Genomic DNA, 22,331 nt, shown 5'->3' on the forward strand with positions numbered 1-22,331 from the left:
ACATTCTTTACTTGTGTTGCCTAGCCAAAGTTCCCACATTTCCTTTTATTTTATGCCATCTCTGTAATATTCCTCTTTCATACTTCCCTTCCCTACTATCTCACATTATATATGCTCATTCTCTTATTTTATTCCTTGGTTTTTTATGCCATATATACCTTGTCTTTCCAATTTGACAACTTATTATTATGCATAGACGAAAAAAAAAAAAAAAGAGTACACCTCGACGTAACTTAATTAACTAGAGCAATGTGCATCCCTTTTGCATCCTAGTTTGAATTCTCCCTCTTAGCCTCCTAGTTAAGAATAAATTAGAACACCGCTCCAATAAAACAGAAATGGAGAGTTTGAGAGTGAGTGAAACAAGTTATAGAGTCAACATCTTTCCTTTATTTTCTGAAAAGTTGAAAAAAAACCACATAATTATAGAAGCCAAAAGAAGGAAGGCTTTGGGCAGGTGATGATGAGTCCTCGGAGAAAAGTAACACACCCGGCAGGTGCAGGCTGGTAAGGTTATGAAAGAGGAAGGGAATTGTTTACCAAATTACCAGACAGACAGACAGACAAACCGACAAGCGCATGTATTGCCCTTTTTCTTTCTTTGTAATATATATCATTATCATTGCGGGACGGGCCCGGGGCGGGCGTGGACAACACAAAGTCCCATCCCAATCCCATCATCTTCGTTTTCATTATTTCTCTCTTGCTCTTGCATGATATAACTACAACTTAAACTTACAAACAAAACAAAAATAGTTTAGAGAGAGAGAGAGAGATGCTATATTTCCATGATTACACGGCACCTTTATAGATGGCACCGACACACCCTCATATGGTCGGATCCGTACATAATGTGAACAAAAGAAGACCACCCAAAATATATTTCCAATGTTATAACCATCTTGTTTACATCTTCCAACAACTAATCTCGTTTTGCCAAAGTCCATTATCATATGGCGGAACCACAAAATTTATGCCCCCAAAGTAGTAAACCCAGGTATCCGCAGCCCGTTAAACTGGACATCAGTAAAAATAGATGAATAAAAAATAAAGCCGTTTGCAGCTTGACCTCAATATAATAACTCATCGTTGGCCCTCTTACTGTCTCAGTCTCCTTATTGCTGAACCTTAAGAACTGGGAAGGCAATTACATCTCTAATGCTCGCCGAGTTCGTTAAAAGCATGACTAGCCTGTCAATTCCAAGTCCCTGAAAATATATATATATATATATATAACTTCTACCCATTAGTTTTCCTATCATTTTCTCCCAAATTACAAAGATATGACAGGATAATGACCGTACCATTCCTGAAGCTGGAGGCATCCCATATTCCAAAGCTGTAAGGAAATCATCATCAAGAGTCACCTCATACGAGTCATCATTTTCCTTTCTTTTATCATCTGCACCATCTGTTTCGGAAATACCTGCTGCTTTCTTCTCATTGTGCTGCCTCACTTGCTCTTCCAAGCGTCCTCTCTGCCAAAATTTCTCACCAACGATAAATTCTCTATGCTTCGTAATAGAAACCAACATAGTGAAATGTACAACAATTGGCAGTAAAAATAAACAATCAGCGTTCATGATTACCTGATCCATAGGATCGGTCAGTTCAGAGAAAGCATTGGCCAGCTCACGACCACAGATGAAAAGCTCAAATCTCTCAGTCAACCCTGCATTTCTAATTTAGAAGAACAAAGGAGTAAGGTGACATGTAAAACTACCAAAATGAACGTAATACGCAATTTAATCGACATGGTATAATACCTTCGGTGTGGCTTGGCCAGAGGAGATATCTCAATAGGATAGTCTAATACAAATGTGGGTTGCAGAAGCTTTGGTTCTACAACAATCTCAAAAACCTGGACGAATGAACAATTAGGACCAGAAAAAAAGGAGACAGCGTAGAACAAAAACAAATTAAAATCCACATTTCAAAAAGTTTCTGATTTTCATCATTGAAATCTGTTCTTTTCATATCAACAGCCTCCCATCAGATGGATAACTCAGCAAACTAATTAGTCAATGCAAATAAAAACCAAGATCAAGAACTATAGATTGTAGATTGAGATCAACCTCATTAAGAAGGTGGCCAATAGATGTGCATGCTTCAATAGAAACTTTGTCTTTGTGATCAAGGTCAGCACCGAGGGTTTTCAGAGTAACTTCTTTACCCACTTTAAGATCATTGCCCAACTCACCAAAATCAATCTCAGTGGATTCTTTTACAAGATTGTGCATGGTTTCCCTCCTCCAAGGCCGCTCAAGATGTATCTCCACCCCCTGCATAGAACATGATACCAGTTACAACATATTAAAAGCAACTTGATATCATATATTACTACTAAGCACATGTACTTTCCAACTTGCTTTTCACGGAAATGTAAACTGCACAGAAATCGTGACACAAGTTGGGTGAAGTCGCATTTACCTGATAGTCAACAGTAAGAGTCCCATGAACTGCAAGCGCACATCGTGTAACAATTTCCTCCGCCATGTTCATCATGCTTTCATAGTCTGAATATGCTTCATACATCTAAGATCAAACTAATACCAATAATGATCAGAGCTTCACTTGATAAAAATAATAAAGTTAAATATATAATAGCCTACACCTAGTAACGCTAATTTGGTAAAGTACACAAAGACGAGTTAAAATAAACAGTAATAATTAATTTACCTCTATAGTGGTAAATTCAGGATTATGACGAGTTGAAATGCCTTCATTCCTGAATATTCGACCAATCTCATACACTTTTTCAAACCCACCAACCTGTCATCCATAGACAGATCTTATTTAATATCTAATTCAAGTGTAAGATAAGGTTAGAAGTAGAGAAAAATAAAACTTACGCGCAATTATTCATTTGTTACTGTATGAAACTTAAACCAATCTTTTATAGAGTTTCTGTGGAACCAGTAATCATTCACATTCCGAACAAAACTAAAGTCCTCACCAGCATTCTCTTTAAGTGGAGCTCAGTTGCTATTCTCAAGTACAGGTCCCTTCCAAGTGAATTATGGTGTGTAACAAATGGCCTAGCTTCCGCACCACCAGCTGCTCCCTAGTTTATCAAATCAATTAAAAACCAAGTTCCAGGTATATGACATTAAAATAAATTCATAAAAATTATCAGAAATTATATATTCCAGGAATTAAATAGAATTTCTTTAACTTATAAATTCAGGCCGGGCAACTATTTCTTGCGTAAGCATCACCAACTGATATGAATAGATGCAAACATGTTAACAAGAGACCAATTTGGATTTCCACTAATTATTTATTTGTCTACATGTCGTTGGAAAGTCTCTCTTAACTTTACAAATAAGTCAATGACTTAACAACCAACGATCAATTGTCATCTCAAGGATACTGTTAAACTTCAAATATAAATTTTATGTTCACAAGATGAACTTCATTTTTCAAATTCTCCAGTTCCACTTTACCAGGAAAAAAAACTTCAGCCAGGCTTTTAATTGAATAATTGTAATCTATGAGCATGCACTATCCAAAATAACCACAGAGCCTATCAAAACAAATAGCTAAAATGCCATGCAAATATGAAACTGGGAGAAATTGCCAAACCTGCAGAACTGGAGTTTCAACCTCAACGAAACCAACAGACTCCACTGCCTTTCGTATCTCCGATATAATCTACTCAGTAAAACAAACAAGTAAATCATTTTCAAGAATAGAAGTATAAATTCAAAACTTATCAAACATAAAAAGGAATATATCAGAAAGTAAAAAACCTAGTAGGTCTTAATTGTTTTCCGGTACGGAGAGAACAGGGACGATTTACCTTTGCTCTTTTCCGGAATACATCAGCTACCTCAGGATTAGCAATCATATCTACATACCTAAATATTAATGGGAAAAATAAGATAGAACAGACACAAAGAATTAGAAACTTGTAGGTAAACCAAAATTTTCACATCTAGTGTAACAATTTACCCAAGCGCAATGGCGTTCTAGGATTCATACAGCCGACCCCACTTAGTGGGAAAAGGCTTTGTTGTTGTTGTTGTAGTGTTACAATTTACAGGAAGAAAGAAAGAAAACTGTATAACATCTAAACATATAAAACATAATGCTCAAAAAGAAAATATCAACTCACCGCTGACGGTAGCGCTTGTCCACATCTGTTAGACCATGATACTTGTCCGGCAGCGGGAGTAGAGATTTTGTAAGAATTGCAAAAGAATTCACATAAATCGAAAGCTCCCCTGAGGAATTAACCAAGAATTTTTGTTAGCTTTCTTTGCAGGACCTTGAGGCTAATATAAACTCTTTTTAGACAAGCATGAAACTTGTTGGTTGGTTTAACATCATTAGCTAATGAAAATTCACAAATAGAAAAAGGCTTTCATTTTAGCTAGCAACTGATCCATAACTCAAGTACACTTGTTGTTCCTTCTACTATAGAGGCCATTAGCCTATCAGCTAAGCTTAGCAACCAAATACAAACAAGAAACGCTAAAGAACTTACCTTTCTCTGTTCGTTTGATGGATCCACTAGCACCAACTATATCACCAATATCAACAAGTGCCTTTAACTGATCGAACTGTTCGTCTGCAAGCCGTTCCTTTTCACAGTAAAGCTGTAACCAAATGTTCATAACTTCACTCACTTTGCTCTAATTTTCGTTTCATTTTACTTAAAGGGTAGATAAAAGAGCCTTTCTTTTTATTTTTAATAAAAAGCCAGGAATGAGATATAAGCATTATAGCAATGCAAGCTTTCCTTACCTGAATTGTGCCGGAATCGTCCCTCAGTGTCAAAAATGCAAGCTTTCCGAATGCTCTGCGAGCCACAATTCTTCCTGCAATGGACACAGCATCCCTCTCGGCTTTTGCCTCTTCACCGTCCGCTAAATCCTTGTATATATCTTGCAGCTGATTAGCAGTGTGAGTCCTTTCCCACCCATAAGCATATGGCTCCAAACCTTTGCTCCTCAGTTCTTCTACCTAAAACCCATTTGGAAATGGAATTCAAGAAAGCAAATTTCAAACCCATAAATTGACTTCCTTCATGTCCCAACACTCTGCCATTGAAGTTTCAGTCAGTCAGAGCTTTATTGGAAAGAACATACCTTCTTCAAACGAATGGCTCGAACAGCGTCTCTATCAGAGGTGGAGGAAGATGTGGATGCCCGCCGGTTGCGGCCGCCGGCTCTGGCGGCGTTGGCGGGAGTGGTGGAGATGGAGGTAGAAGAGCAACAGCGGAGGACAACTCTAGAATACGAAGAAGAATGAGAAAAGGGTCGTCTGAGAGTCGTCGTGGTGGTGGAGGAAGCAACGCGGAAGAGGTGCTTCAATGGCTGCGAGGATAGGCTCCAAAGCTTCAGCGCATCCATCTCTGTTTTTTTGGTTCCAAAGCTTCAATGGTTGGTTGGTCTTTTGGTGTTTACTTCTCACTTCACTTCTTCCGTGGACAAGGGGGCCAACCTGTGGTGGGCTTTGTGGAATGGGCTATCATCTAGCCCGTATTTATGTGATGACCCATTGAAGATGCGAGCCAGTTTCGTGCCCCTGCCGTGAGTTACAGCGGAAGCCAATACATAGCGTAACACTTCTTTACATGCAAACTATGAAATTGACTTGAGATAATGATGTGGTGTCATCTCTGTTGTATTAAAGTTCTTACAAATAAGTTGATACGGAGATACTTTTCACTGTCTCAAAGGAGCAGGGGTTCGTACTTAATTTGTCATAATATAAGTGGATTAGAGTTTTATTTTAAATCTATCTATTTGTATTATGACTCGTAATGTACCAGCCCATATTTTGAATGCATTGAAAAATTTTCTTTATTGTCTTGGGATTTCAGAATTCTGCCAAGGTTTTAAAGACAGCAACACTTGGTTCCTAATTGTTGAGCAAAATGCAGGATGGGTCGTTCTCACTATTTACGAATTATTTGCATATCTGCTACCTGTGACGTAAATATACAAACAATAAACATCGAGGATGAAGAATGCCATCTGCATAATATATCCTTATTTCTTACGTCTTTGTTTATGATACGTCGTTAATATTAAAACAGAATTTCAATATTCATTACCGTAATAGATAACATGTTAGTAACAAATAGAAAGATGAATTGTCTTGTACAAAATCCGTCATCTGTTTTGCCGACATAAATTCTTTTGAGTGTTATATCTACGACTCCAACAGTAAAAAGTAAGACGGAGTGGTGAAAATTGAGATCCATTCAACCAGATAAACCAGAGTCTTGAGTCCCAATTGCCCAATCTTTCAACCAAAAAATAACAACAGAACAGAACAGAGTCCCGTTCCCATACGCACGCGAAGTCTGCAGAGGAGGCACAAAAATGGTGTTCAACAGCGTAATGGTGGAGTCGGTGGCGCACCTGTCGGCGGAGATGTGGCAGGAGTTGGCATGCTTACCGGAGCGCATGAGCAGCCACCAGCTGTTAGATCTCATCTTCTGCTTCCCTCTGCAGCAGTTGGGTCGCCTGGCTTTCTGCCTCTGGACCTTCCTCTGCGTCCCTCCGCCCGACTCCTACTACTACTACTCTTCCTCCGACTCCGATGACTCGTCCACCACCGTCGATCACGATGACTATTACTACGATCCCCACTCTGATTGATCCCCTTCTGCTTCTTCGATTGTCTTCTCCTTCGCCGGCTCCCCTCTACAGTAATTTTCTACCATCCTTTCTGCAGTTTCTTTGATCTCAATTGCTTTGTTTTCTTTTCTGGGATGGTGGGTTTGTGATGATTTTCTTGCTTGATCATTGACTTTTAATCTTGTTATAGAATGACGGGTTGAGTGAGTGATTTGTTTGAATTCATGAATTGGGTCGTTCAAGATTGCTCTTTTTCATCTGATATTAAAATTTAATGGGCGATCAGCATGAAGCTCGAGAAGCTAGATACTAGTATGACAAAAGCGCTTCGCTCTCCGAACAAATGTTGAGAATCAAGTGTTATAAGAGTCGGTTGCCGTGATAAAAAGATGAACTTTGTTAGTGCTTGTGGGATTGACTTGTTATGCATATATGTATGTATGTATGGCAATTTGTTCGAAAAGCAAAGCGCTTTTGTCACCTCCTGCGCTCACTTTATAAAAGGACAAGGGAAAATTTGTATAGAGAGGAGTGCAGGATGCCATTTCTAGAGGGCGAATAATAGCTCCCAAAATTTATCGTCAAGAAGTATCCAAAAGCAAGCTGCACCAGTGGCTAATATTAACCATTGTTTATTCTCTTTTGTTTTGGCTGGAATCTTAATAATCTTTGTTAGGAAGGTTGATTAACTTATTAAACATGGAGTAAGAACTATTCTGTTTCACTCATGACTTGAGTGATGAAACTTTAAGTCAAACTTGATTGTTTCTCCAAAACACTGATCAAGATCTGAGATTTCCTACGATTTGGGTTGCACAGATTCATTTGTCAAATCTGAGGCAGGAGGGATGAAGGTATGGTGAGTTTAAGATTGAATAAACAAATAGTCACATTTAATAAATTTCATGACCGCCTTAATCTTTGGGAAATAGTTGGAATCCATTGTAAATTTAGCATTATGTGGAGTACAGACTATTGCTGTACTGATCTTCAACAAGGACTTGAGTAGTCCAAGAAATGCCGGGGAGCAAGTTGGCAAGATAGCGTTAGCGGTAGTCTTTCATACTTTAAATTGGGAAGTAGAGGATAGGAACGGGTGTTATAAGGCATGCTCTCAGGTTGTCACATGTTTGATGGGCTGTAAAGAGCTTCCGAAGAGAAAAGATCTTGGACATCAAACATGACCTTTTCTAGAAAATGACCCTTTCCTCTTGGTGGTTGAAACCTACTAATATTTGAGAGATGATATTCTGTGCACATTGGCCTGTTAAAGACTTGCTATGTCAAATTGTCAATGTAACCGAAACCAACCCATCTTCTTCATGCAGTGGTATTCTACATAGTCTGTAATTCATTTAAGAAACCCTTCATCTGTTTTCTTTTATTTCTAAAACAGAAGTTCCACATTTTCACAAAAATGATGGGATCCATGCAGCCCCGTCAGAGTTTTTCAAAGAACTGTGTGCTTGTTGGATGTTAGGAATAATAACACAAATTATTCAGTGTTGGATTTGTTGATCACTTGATGCTGCTGCACAGTTTTGTGAAATGTAACTGTTAAATTCTTCAAACACTGGCTAATGCATTTCAGCACTTATTGTAGGAAGATGCAGGATGGAAGATAGATTCTTCGATAAACTCTTTCGTTACAATGCATTGTACAGTTTGTCTGGGAGGGGAACAGATATAATTGAGGAGCAGGCATAACTTTGTGGTAGTTAGATTACTGGTTGCTGGTGGATGAAAAGGAAAATTACTTTCTGAATACAATTAAATTGAGATCCCATTCCTGTGTTTATATGAAAGCTTCAAACAGTCTTAGATCCTTTGAGGTGTTGATTTCTTTGGATCTAATTTTACGTGGAAGCATCGATATTTGATCATACGCTGGTGATGTTGTATTTACAAATTATACGAAAATACCGGATGATATAGTTAAATAATTAGTAACGCTCAACCTTGTACAGCATCTCAGTTTTTGCAGTCGTGTATTTAAGGTTTCTTGCTAATTTGTATTGATTATTTGGATTTGATATGATGTACTCAGGTGGAGCAATAACTGATAAGCTAATGAGACCTAAAAATGGGTAGATTCAAACTCAGAATTATTTAGGTCATTGCATCGCCATAGCAATGAAAATTAGGCACGATGAATTATTCATACAAGGGTTATGTCTTTTTTGAGATTGTTGGTGGAATTTAGAGTGATTGAGACAAATGAAATGTTCTAACAAGTCTGATGATTTACAATACGATGCTAGAGAGGCAGGGAAAGCCTTACGACGCAAGTCTTATTGCTCTTTTAATTGTGTGCCGTGAGCTGAGATTAATGAATCAAGAACTGAGGACTTCCACACTGGAATTCTGCACGGGAAGATGTGTTATACATTGTATGAACTGAAACCTCGGACCTTTGTTTTCCACCAGTGGTAATGCTATTTTCTTTCACTTGTCCTCCTCTGGTAGTACAAGTAAGAAATATGTGCATTAAAACGACATGCTCAGTGAGTTTCCTGCAAGAAACAAGCGACGAGTGAGAGTCCTGGAGACCAACCAATTGAGTATTTGATCTAGAAAACTAGAAGTGAATACTCTCTTTTCTGTTTCTTTTGCTCGAAATGCTCTTTCTTTCTGTTGATGGTGTATCTTCAAGGTTATTTGAATGGCAAATTGAGTTCCTTTCAGGAATGGCTACTTCTAGTGGAATATTGGTGCATAGCGTGTTCCTACTTTTAATTATTCATATGTTCAACAAATCTCAATTCTCGATTGATCTTGCGTCTTACTTAACCAAGGCGCTTCTCGTTTCCCGTCTTTATTCTGGCTTCTGCCTTCCGCAATGGCTGAAGAGCACACTTGACAGTGTGAGGGTGCCAATTAGGCAGCTTCTAATTCAAGGTCTGGTAGTAATGGTTGTGAATTAGTTGCTACATTGGTCTCTTAATTTTTTGGTAATCTGTTAAGTGTAGGGATGATAGTCGTTGCAGAGAAAGTATAGCTGCGACATCCTACATGCATGTTGGTTTTTGAGTGAGTTGAGTTGAAAGCATTAGTGCCTCAGCTTATTCGGTTCAAGATTGGTGATTATCATCTTCAACAACTGAAAAGATTAAGGTGTTCCTCGATTTACTGCCTCATGCAGTTCATGTTTTCTAATCTCCTGGCACATGGCATGTTGCAGATATGACCTTAGCCAAGTTGGCTAGAACAATATGTTTCTTCTCGTAGCCAAACACGGCACATGGCATGCATACACAAGTCAAACATGGATATGTTTGCAGTTGTATCTTAGCTGTTGATTGCAATGTGCTTTCCAGTTTTTCCTTAGCATTAGCTAGACCCTAGAGGAGGCTGTTCATCTTTATCACGTGTGATGCGGTGACGAGAATCCATTTCCGTAGAGGACCTGGATCATGATGGTTGTAGATTATTACCATTGTTCTATCAGCATAGGTAAAAACACAGAGCGACAAGTGAAATAAGAGAGACGTGGTTTAGGCCAAAGAAGAATGCTAACAACATTATTCTTACAAAAAATTAATAGCATTTGAAATCTTTTACTGGTTGTTCAATAAATCTTGTAAACACTAAAATTATAACAACGTTTATCTAACGATTTGATAATTACTTGTTTGGTTCTTTTGTTGCAAAGTTGATCTTTAAAAAGTGACCTAGACAACATACGGTTTCAATCATTAAGTAACATTGCTTGATCATAAAAAGAAATGAGAAAGTAGAAAAAACGTAGTTCCAAATATAAAGGTTTGCTAGCCCTCTTAGGGTAATTAGCCAAGACAATGTGATTACCTCTTTATCCTAAAATTTGATCCTCATTCAACAGATTGTAGTAGTTTAGAATGTGAAATGTTTTCGTAAAGGAAATAATAGAGCTGGCATCATACACCAATCACGGTATATATGGTGTATATGTTCCAAACATGTGGGGCATTGGCTTTTCAATTTTCTTTGTCGTGTCTAATGATTAAGGTAGGTTTGGTGCCCATTGTTAGCAAGTGCTACATTTTCATAGCACAATCATGACGAGGAAAAAGGGAAGTAAGAGGTAGGCTTTAGTTCTTCAGAGAGACTTATCAAATATGCAATTACATTACCCCATTAGAAAAAGGCAATGCATATACCTTCTTTTTCTTTGTTTCTCTGGACATATGACTACTGATGGTGATCGCCTTTCTCCTCCCAACTTTCCAACTTTTCCACTTGGTGGGTATCGGGTAATGCCTTGTGGGGTGCATCAATTTTTGCTGACTTATTATCTAATGGGTAATGGGTGTCGCCACAAACGGTCAAGCCTAAAATAATGGTTGCTTCTTGTTTGGTTCGTACCAAATTACCAATCATCCTTAGGATTGGTAAGATGAAGCTCGCATGCCACAGTGCTTAACTATTATTGGCTCCCTAACCTTGTCTCGGCCACTTTGAGATATTTGGCCTGATACCTTCCCTTTAATCAACAGCCAAGCTCAAGGATAGGGGAAATTGCACTCACTATCCCTAATTCTCTTTTGTGTGGATTAGTCGGCCCTCCTTAATTTAATGAAGGAAAAATTCATGCTTTGAAAAGAATTAAATAAAAATTAATAATTTTGCAGTTGAGATCAGCGTTTGAAGTTCGACATTGTTTTCTTTTAGTAATCTTGTCTGTCACACAGCACAATAAAGTCATTCGGAGATTTCAAGATTTGTACCATAATCCATGTTTTCAATTTTCCAAGATGGAGCCTCGTCCCCCTCCTGCAAAGTATATTTTCCCTTTCTCTAGCAGCCTTTTTGACTAATATGGTCGGCGGATCGGCACTGTGCTGCAAGCTGAAAGCTTCAGTCTTCCAACATATATAATAAAATTGCATGCTCGTTTATATATTCTCTCTTATTTGCAAATCCTGGTTTTGACATACGTGTGAAAATAATTTATTGAAATTAACAAGAGAATTCTCTGCAGCAGATGGCAAACTCTGATTTTTTTTTGGATAAAAAATCACAAACTGTGATTTTCCACGGAGATGTGAGCTAATATTTGCCCATGAATATTTTCAATATATAGTTTAAATTAAATACACCATAACGAATATTATACGGATGAAAAGGCTGAAGAAGTGTAGTTTTTGTATTGTTTTTCTTATCACTTGGCGGTTTGCTTATGACAATCAATAAGGATGATCATGTTTTTATATATATATGTATGTATGTATGTATGTATGTATGTATGTATGTATGTATGTATATGTATATGTGTGTGTATGTGTGTCGGTGCATATTAGTCTGAAGACAAATCTTCCGAAAACATTTTTGTTCTGTCAGAGCATGCAAATTAAGAATTCTTCACATCCTCCTCTTCTCGTTTCACAATTTAACTTACTTGCATGATTGTATGTTCAAAATGGTGTATTATTTGTATCATCAAGTATATAGGGCACCAAAAATAAAAATCCTTGAGGTTTCCAGGGGCACTAAAATTCAATATCAAACTTTATCTACTCTGTATGGATCATCAAAGAATAAAAGATTTAGGACTCAGAATATGGAACTTAATTTCATTAAACTAACCACCAGTTGTCCACCAGAACTATATATTTTTCAACAAATTTTTGTTTTATATAGAAGGCCTAATCTCTGGTCAGCTAATCAAAACAAATTAGCGCAAGTAAAAAAAATAAAATCCAACCGAACAAGAAAAATAAATGTCATTGATTCGTCTATTCTTAATTTCTTATAACTTGGCCCGTAATTTGCCCCACCACATTCGGCCTTAATTGGATAACAGTAACAGCATTGTTGTATTGCTCTTCATTGCACGTTTGTATGTTTTTCCTGTGCAGCTGTGCTTCTTTTGTTTCTTTTCCCAACCCAATAATTTGTCTGTAACTATCCTCTTAAAACAAACGCATTTGAATAAAAAATATATATATATATATATGTGTGTGTGTGTTCATAATATGCATTTTCTATGGTTCTCTGAAGGAGCAAAAGCCAGCCATTCATAATGCATGCATGGCTCGCCGACGTTGACAAAGGCAAGCGTTCGGTGCAAGAGATTATGCACCTGTTATCCCATATTCTCTTTTCTTTTTGTATGTGAGAATAGGTTTGGCTAGCAGTTCTTTCTAAATTTACTTAGTGACCGCCTTACAGGACCTTGTATTTATGATCGAAACTATTCATGAATCACATTATAAATGGTCATTTTGATTTCGGTTCTTAATCAACCTAATTAAATATTATTTTATAAAAACACAATTAAAATTATGATTATTTAGTCAATCAGTTATAGCAAATAAATAGACGGTTCATAATGCTTTTAGTAAATCCATCAATTTGTTTTTATACAGTTCGATGACTAGATGATCTCATTTTCAATTATATTTTGCAAAGATAATTTTTACATAATGATTTATAATATGCACCGTTCCGGTCATAAACATAAAGTTCTATAAACCGAGCACGTAGTGAATTGAAGGGGAGCTTCACTTCATCTATTGAGGAGCCAAGTTTATTCCTTTGTGCAAGTAATTTACAATTTTGTGGGTATTTAAATATAGAATACTAGGTTCTTTATTGTTGTTAGAAGAAAATAACAGAAGTAACTATTTTTTCTCTTTACCTAATGCAAGACTAAATCTGGATATAACTTTATAAACTTAATATAATAACTGTATGAGCCATTCTTAAAGTTTTTGTCCCAAAAATAAAAGTTGCCATGCCTTGGAATTGATTGGTAAGCGTATGCCGCAATTTGCTACGAATCGTGGCCAAAGGCCAAAGAAAGAGAAAGAAAAGCTCCTTTCGATTGAAGCCTTTTTATTTGGTTAGCTGATCATGAGCTTTAATTATTTTCTTATACATAATCACCAACAGATTAGTAACCTTTTCTTAATTTATTTTTGAGTTTAGAATATATACACATATCTCAAAAGTAAAGAGTCAGCATGCATTAATATTCTTCAAAAAGAAAAAAATATGAAGGCATTAATAGAAAACTATATTTCCCATAATAATTGATATAAAAAAGATACTTTTGTTTCGAAGGTGCATACAAAAGTTTTGAGTCATGAGTCATGCATGCACCACTGATTTGTGCCTAAGTCCAAGATAATGAGCCCTTTCACACTTTCACAATCACAAGGTTAATAGTTAGAATAGTGCTAGGAAAACTAAATTTGTAGATAAAATTTTGAAAACTAAAGGACATGAAAGTTGATGATTGGTTTATTACTTACACGCTGATAAACGTGTTTATTTTTATTAGTGACACATCATTTAGTTTGCAAATTTAGTCTCCCTAGCATTACCTTAATAGTTAAGGAAATAAAGCATAAAGACTTAACGTTTTAGATCAGAATTAATTACTCGTTTCATAATTTAGTTTACTGATTTAAGAAAAGTTAAACCAGAAAGGATTTTAAGAAACAGTAGACTTCCGATACGGATCATGGAAAGTTGTTGAACTTGAAATGCTAGCTATAAAAACTAAGTCAATAACATGCTTGGTAAGTTCTTTCAAAAGCCAAGGAAGAAAGAACAAGTTGTCATGCATGCATTTGTTTTCTTCAATTATTGAGACTCAACTCGACCCGGTACTCTAGAAGGCGGAAGCCCAAACCCAAGAATTGACCTACGGTCTTGACCCTAAGAATGGATTCGCGATCGGGATCCCGGTTCTCGGCACTTCGTAAATCCGACCTCGTAGCCAAAACCAGACCTCGAAGATTCCGACGCCTGAAATCTCACTACCGGGATTCAACCCCATGCGCTGCGCCAAGACCTTTACACCTATGCTCCGACCTAAGGCTGCTGGTGCCCCAAATCCATACATCATGTACATGATCCCGACACATTAAAGGTCAAGACTTGAGCACTTGAAACTTGACTATGAAAAGCTATCGTATTTACTTTAAGAGTAATGTTAGGATGATTAAATTTGAAAATTAAATTTGCAAATTAAATGATGTGTCACCAATAGGAATAAGCACATTTATCAACGTTTAAGTAATGAACCAATCATTAACTTCAATATCTTTAGTTTTCAAAACTTTGTTTTCAAATTTAGTTTTTTTAGCATTACTCTTATTTTAAATTTCACCGATTATTTTTTTTATTGAAAATATATTTTGTTCACTCATGCTTATATATACACTTTATATTTTCATGGCTCCAATGAACTTAACATTTGTGCCAATGAGTTATTGTTATGTAATAAAAAAAAAATTTCACAACATTATATCATCGATTTGAATTGCTACGGTAATGTTATATTTGTATCCATATTATAAAGTTACTCTCTTACAAGAGGTACAAAGACACATAGAAATGTGACATGTGCCAAACCAGGATCCTCTTTGTGAAGATCATGTCCTGAAATCTATTAAATTATATTCATTCATCGTATATAGTGTAATATAAAATAATTTTAAAATTTTTTATTTAAAATTGAATACAAATAATACCTGATGAAAATTGACTGCATAATATACAATGAATATACACGATTTATAGATCCTAAAATCCTCAGAAAGAAAATCCAAAGAGTATCCTTACAAAAATGATCAGAAAAGGATCCTCGTTCACATATGCCAATCAAGATGTTAATGGACAATAATGTCCATAATGTTGTGTCAAAGTAGCAAGGAGCCCACCCCCACTGTGCAAGTTTGCAACACACAAAACACATAACAAGGCTATTTTCTCATAATTAACACCCACAACACAACAGGAACCCATGTGCTGTGCTGGTGACACAATCAGACACAGACACACATGACCACACCCACCTCCCGATAATTCCTATACTACTATCCCCTACTCTATACCATACCATACGCCTGCCTTATACGTACACATTACCATGCCATAAAACTGACAGAGATCAGAGTGAGTGGGTCCCAGTGGGTACAAGTTTGAATCTCAAATTATGACTTTTTCCCAATTGGCTTTGGATTCTCTTGCCTTCCTCACTGATTTTTTTTTTTCACTTTTCTATTGTTTTTGACCGTTGCTCGTGATTCGCGCCAACAGTTTGATGCTCACGGTCACGGGCGGGGACTGGTAAGTGTATGTACACGTGTACGGTGGCTGATGCTACCGAACGGGTGTTAAAAAGTCCCTTGGCTTCACTTCTTTGTTGTTGCTGCCCGTGGATTCCTATAATTTTATACGGGTGATGATTTTCGACTCGAATGATCAAATCCATCATCCACCTCTCTTTTTGGATTACCATTTGACCATCTTGCACTTCTTGATCCAAATTTGACCGAGCACATAAATAGGTAATGCTAGAATGGTTAATTTTATAAATTAAATAATATGTCATCGATATAAAATAAATACGTTAATTAAGTTTAAGTAATAATTCAATTATCAATTTTTATGTTATTTAATTTACAAAATAATTTCCCTAATATTACCTTTTATAAATACAACAATCAAAATTAGCTATGCTTTCAAAATACAATCTTTATTAGTCTTCTTTAATGAAAATACCTCAAGTTAAAAGCTTCTTGCTAAAAAATATTGTATCAACAAGGTATCAATATTGTGCTGAAAATGTATTAATATTGTGTCGATAACATATTATATTGAAAGTACTTTCGTCGAAGATGACTAGTAAAGGTTGTATTTTGAGAACATAGCTATTATAGTTGCTGGGTTTGTAGAAGTGCTACAAAACCCAATTTTCCTAATTGAAATTCCAAGCAGTTCGTATAGGTACCAAGCACAAACAATAGTGCTCCACTTTGCATGTTTATACATGTGGTTTTCTATTGAAATGTAAATTGCATGTCAGAAAAATGATAAAATGAAATACAATATGTAACTGAGTAGTTATATCTAGTAACATCGAGATTTTTTTAACATATTCTGCTAGCATGCGACCAAATACAAATTGGAGATAAGATTATTATTGAACTATTTAGTAGTGGTTGTTAGTCTGTATCTAAGAAATATTCGATGGTGCCCAAATGTTAGAGGTGCCAATCCGTTGTGACTCAGTGAGTTTGTTACCTCATACAGCTTTCTCACTATTTTGTTCATGTCATATTGATATCGGGCATTCATGGCATTCATGTGTGCCGACGTGAAACTAGATTCATCTGAACCAACTTATCACTTGGTTTAATCTTTTAGCAAAGAATGGTCTAGACCCTAATCCTGCAAAAATCCAACTTAAGCAGTTCTCATTCCTCTGGTAACTTTTAGCTAATTGAACTTAGTTAAATCAAGGGGCTTTTAGATCCAGATCCAAAAATGTAGAGTCTTTTTACAAGTGAGTCCAGTTATTTAATTATATGTTTTTATTTCTTTTATACTCATTTTATATTTTCTAAAAATATTAAAAATCAATTAAAATCTTCTAATATTATGCATTTTCGAACTCAAAAAAAAAAAAAATTTAATATCTTATAACAAAAAAAACTAATATACTAACATAAATTTATCTGCAAAGCATTATACCCTAACTCAATTAACAAATATACGAATGTATATAATACCTATATGTGAGATATGAAACCTAATTAAAAGGTAGAAAAAACATAACATACCTACAAGCAAGACACATTAATCTGTGACATGTTGATTATAAAAAAATAATCTGTCATATATGTAGATAAATATAATTAGCATGTGATATAGGTTGATTATAAAAATTATAAATAAAATTTATAAATGGGGTTTAAAACTGGAGGAAGAACGAGAAATAACAAAAAGATAAAGAAAAAGAAATAAGTAAAGAGATAATTGTGAAGAAATTTGATTTTTATAATAAATCTTATCATTGAACAGATAACTATTGATAATTAAATAATTAAATATAACAAATTAGACTTATTTTAATAAACTAGACTATTCCTACTATTGGCTCAAAAAATTGAACTTATATCAAGTTTCCTCTTAAATTCAATCATATTGTAAAATACGGAAAATTTCATATAAATTAATTACAGAAAAAACAATTATATACTTGTTAAATTACACATGCAAGCAATAACACGATACTACATGAGACTGAAAAAAAAAACACACGAGTTATTTGTTTTAGGGTTTCGTAATGGATACGTGTATAATTTATTTTCTTACTAAATAGAAAAGCAAAATGTTTTGGAAAAAGAAAAAGAATTGTTATTGGCATTTCAAAATTCTTATTCTACAAAATTTTCTATATTTAGAAAGAAAAATGCATATGAAGAGTGTATAATAAAATTTTTGAAATGCCAATAACACTTTCTACACAAAAAAAAAAAAAAAAAAAAAAAAACCACAAATAGATTGGTGATGAGAGAAGAGTCACTGTGGCAGGCAGGTGAGGGAAGTAACGGCGTTTTGCGAAAATAAGAAGCGACGGGTCCCCTCTGCGGCTCTGCGTCAGTCATATCTCCACCTTAGTCATCATGAAGGCAGCTGACGGGACACCTTTCAATTTCATTGGGATTCTGAGAAGATGAACATCGGAAATTACTGAACTACCACCAGTTTAATCTTAAATATAAATTTAACTCATTGACAGATTAACTAATTAATTTAATATTTCGGTGGAAGCAGCATATACATATATATATATATATATATATATATACACAAATAATGGCAATGCAGTAGTGTTGAGGCACTCGAAACCTGCCAGTGTTGTGTTCCACAGTGGAGGTTCAGACTCCATTGCCCTAGCTAGTCTCATGCTAATGAAATATTCTGGAGGAGTGTCATATTATCTCTCTGGCGGGAAGGAAGAATGTATTTGTTGTTTCTATAATTTCATTTCTTAATATAATGACAGAAATAATAGTTACTTTACTTGTCATGAACAAAGCGCAAAGTTTTAAGCTGGTCAAAGTGGACTGAAGAAGGAAGAAGGAAATTGGCAAGCAGAAGTTGCCTCACAAGTTTATGATATTATTGTGCGTATAAGATGACAATAATTGTCATGTGAAAAGTGCAGAAGTTGCCTCAGACTCAGGTTGCACTCACACACTCATCGTTCATCACTCGAACTTAAGATCACTCAACACATGCTACATTGCTATTGCTTGTGATTCACTAAATTATTAAACTCATTGGTCGAAATGCATTAACTTGACGAGTGAAATACATAGCCGATATTACTGATTATATAGTTGATTTTTTTTTTCCAGCGTTATAGTTGTTGATATTGAGTCGAAAATTAATGCAATTAACTTTGACGTGGAAGAAATATTAACTAGACTAATCTTAATATGATCTAGAATGTGAATTGTTCACTAGACTAATCTCATCTGTTTTTATTTATTTATGAAGGGGTAATATAGCAAGGAATACAATTGTTAGTGGGTTTGGGAAATTGTGCATTTCCATGGTTGAAAATAGGATATTAAATGGGGGGAGGAGAGGACCATTGTTCCCAGTATCCCCTCCTAATTAATATATTTATCTGTTTAATTATGCATAAAATTAAAATGTTAGCCACTGCCTGCCATTAAATGTTTAATTAATTATGCATGTTAAAAAGTATAGAATAATATGATGGTGGTGGTGGTGCCGCCATTAAAATAATATTGCAAAAAAAAGAATCTTTGTCCAGAATAACAAAAAAAAAAAGACATGATCGTGGATGAGACTCCACGGTGTCAAGGATTCTCTGCTCTTCAATTATAGTGCCTGCTTCCTCGTAAGTCTTAAGAAGTCGTCTCATTTATGCTTAACAGCAAAGGTTTTTAATTTTTTTCACTTTTGTGAAGATTAATATTAAAAGAAGGACTTTGGGTTGGTCATATAGATCACAAAAAGCAATTTTCATTGGATTCCCCACTAAATGATGATTAAAATATGCAATTATTTAGGACCCCACTACCTAATTACACCAAATTACTCTTTCCATTCCACACACATGGATGAAATCAACAATTCAATCATGTAAACTTCATTCTTGCTTCCCTCTCTATTTCATAACTTCACAAATCTTGTTTTCAATCCTAATACTTTTTAAATGTAATCGATTATACATATACATATACATATATATATATATATATATATATATAACAAAAGAGATAGACATGTAATTGTAAATAATACTATGTTTTTTTCTTCTTCTTAAAATTCAAGGCATTATACATATTTGGAAGAGACCTCCTTCTAATTGATTCTAGGGTACTATAAGGGTCATAGCCACTATTAGTCCAAAAATGTATAAAGTCCATCTTCATTATAGGAGAACTATATCCTATGCAACAAGACTGACTAGCTACAAGTCGTTCTCGAGTTTGAAAAATAATACAGTGAAGTAAAAGTTTGAAAGAATAAAACAAGTGGTGTGATATCCAAATATCTCTTTTTACTTTTTTCACACTATTTTAATTTTCGGCCTTTGGATTTGATGCATTGAAGAATATCAAATAACAGAAATTAACAAGACGTATGAAAAAAGTAAAAATGAATATATGGATAGCACACTCCTAAAACATAGCTCGCCATACCCTTCGCTTTTCACTAGAAATATAAGTAGCATCAATATGGACAATTTGGTAAATGTGACGTGGGTCCCTTTTTGAATGAGAAGGCAAAAATGAGAAACTGGAAAGATGTTTCATGGACCTCCCAAATAGCAGCCTTTCCAAACGACAAACCAAGCTGCTGTAGCACCATATATATTAATATTATCCGGTCGACCTTCCCTTCAAAAGAATCTGGTTTATTTTCAACACCCAAAATATCTTTTTTAATTATACATCTAGCTTTTATTTTAAGAAACTGTAATAAAAAAATTTTGGTATTATTTATTTTAACGAAAAATCATATTTTTATACAAAAAAATCAATTATGGTACTATTCACTTCACCCTTTATTTTTTTTTAAACTCAAAGTTTTCAAGCTCTTTTTGTCACATCATGGCCCGAGGCGGATCACTTTCCGGCCCCGCTCCACCACCGTAGCACGATATTGTCCGCTTTGGGCTTACCATTCCTTCAGGGTTTTGTTTTTGGGAACTCACGAGCAACTACCTAGTGGGTCACCCATCATGGGATTGCTCTAGCCCCCTTCTCGCTAAACTTCAGAGTTCCAACGGAACCCGAAGCCAGTGAGCTCCCAAAAGACCTCGTGCTAGGTAGGGATAAGAATATACATTTAAGGATCACACCCCTGGACGATGTGGGATGTCATAATTCACCCCCCTTAGGGGCCCGACGTCCTCGTCGGCACATCACGGTCAGGGTTAGGCTCTCGAGGAATTCACGGCATATCTGACAGATTATCACCAGTGTTGGACCACTTCTGGGTGTGTTTCGTTAGTGTTTATTCCTCTGGACTGCACTAAGTCTTTTGTGCTCTGAATATTATTATTTTCCACACTTACGCTTGCACATGTATGTTATCTACTCTGTGTATAGCTTGATTTTTATTTATTCGTACTTTTATTATTATTCTTAGCTTCCGCACTGTGCACATGGTTACGTCACTCTCACGTAACGGCCAACATACCCTGATTTCGGTCGAGGTGTGTCACTTTTTATTAGTTTTCCTTTTATTTTAATTACTAACTAAATTTTTGATTTACTGATATTTTTTAAATTTATAAATAAATTTTTTTAAATTTGACTCATATAAATAAAATGATATATTATATTAGTGTTAGCTCGATACCTATCAAGATATTGTTTTATTAAAAGTTTTATTTTATTAATTCCGTTACTTAAAAGTTCAAAAGCAAGATATCACCCGCAAATTACATAAATAATTGCATTTGCCACATAGGCCCTTCACGGTTCGGAGTGTCCCTTCTTGTATATACAGTTGTGAGTTGTGACATTTAAAAGTAATTCCCATAAAAAGATAATCAAATTAGAAAGTGTTTAGTTATTTATGTTGTATAATAAATTGATGATTTTAGTAACAATTAACAATCACATAATGCATCATCCTCTTATATTAAAAAAGAAAAAGAAAATGATACACCCTCTATTTAGTTGATTAACATGTATGCCTCAACAATTACTATGACGAGAGTTAATTATTATTATTATTATTATTTTTGCGACTTAGATCCACTTATCACCATGTTAAAGAATGATAAAAATAACATAATAAGTTACAATTTATATTGGATGATTTGACTCTGTGATCTTCTCTTATAAAACACACCTATTAGTACAAATAGTTAAGTTAAGAACAATAAGTGGATGGTTGACCAAACTTTTAAGTGTTTATCACACATTTAACGTAAAAAAAAAAAAATCACACATTTAACGTAAAAAATAAGAAAAAACTTAATGTCTTTAATTGACTTTTGTATTTGTATTAATGAACAATTATTGACCCTTTGCAAATCTAATTATGCACTGGGGTTGTACAATTAAATTTTAAAACAATTTTCTACGTTAATCCCTTTTACTTAATTATTTTTGACTTTTTTTTCGTTGGTAGTTAGCTCCCAATCCCATCGTGCTCGTGTAAAAGCTTAAAAATTGAAAGGAAGTAGAGAGAGAAAGAAAGAGGGGCATTATTAAGGACAAGAAAGAAAGAAATGTGCACTTCCTTTTTTTTAATTTTATTTGGTTCTAAATTGTAAAAGTGGAGAGATAAAACGACAAAGTTCCGAAAGTGGGTTCTAGAGAGAGAGAGGGAGGGAGGGCTAGAGGTGGGCAGTTTTATTGGATTTTGGCGTTGAAGGTTGAAGCAGAAACACCTCACCCTGCAAAGCTGCTTCATTTGGGCTCTCAGAGAGAGAGAGAGAGAGAGAGAGAGAGAGAGGGTCTT

At 35.3% G+C, this 22,331-nt stretch overlaps 1 protein-coding gene and 1 long non-coding RNA gene across 2 annotated transcripts; one reads left to right on the forward strand and one right to left on the reverse strand.

The window, feature by feature from the left end:
• Positions 1–854: 854 nt before the first annotated feature.
• Positions 855–5,392, reverse strand: LOC137715787 (lysine--tRNA ligase, chloroplastic/mitochondrial-like). The gene is made up of 14 exons (XM_068455135.1): positions 5,094–5,392; positions 4,750–4,968; positions 4,490–4,601; positions 4,118–4,226; positions 3,803–3,860; positions 3,586–3,654; positions 2,957–3,064; positions 2,680–2,772; positions 2,431–2,535; positions 2,076–2,282; positions 1,767–1,861; positions 1,590–1,680; positions 1,305–1,478; positions 855–1,208 (listed from the first exon to the last, which is right to left on the reverse strand). The coding sequence occupies exons 1-14, from the start codon at positions 5,355–5,357 to the stop codon at positions 1,116–1,118; spliced, it is 1,797 nt and encodes a 598-aa protein (XP_068311236.1). The 5' UTR covers positions 5,358–5,392; the 3' UTR covers positions 855–1,115.
• A 910-nt stretch (positions 5,393–6,302) lies between these two features.
• On the forward strand, positions 6,303–8,557 carry LOC137715923 (uncharacterized). Its single transcript, XR_011065611.1, has 2 exons — positions 6,303–6,664; positions 8,197–8,557. It is a non-coding gene; the product is annotated as an uncharacterized lncRNA (long non-coding RNA).
• Positions 8,558–22,331: the final 13,774 nt, after the last annotated feature.

Source organism: Pyrus communis, chromosome 14, assembly GCF_963583255.1.
Source record: "Pyrus communis chromosome 14, drPyrComm1.1, whole genome shotgun sequence".
NCBI classification, from domain to species: domain Eukaryota; kingdom Viridiplantae; phylum Streptophyta; class Magnoliopsida; order Rosales; family Rosaceae; genus Pyrus; species Pyrus communis.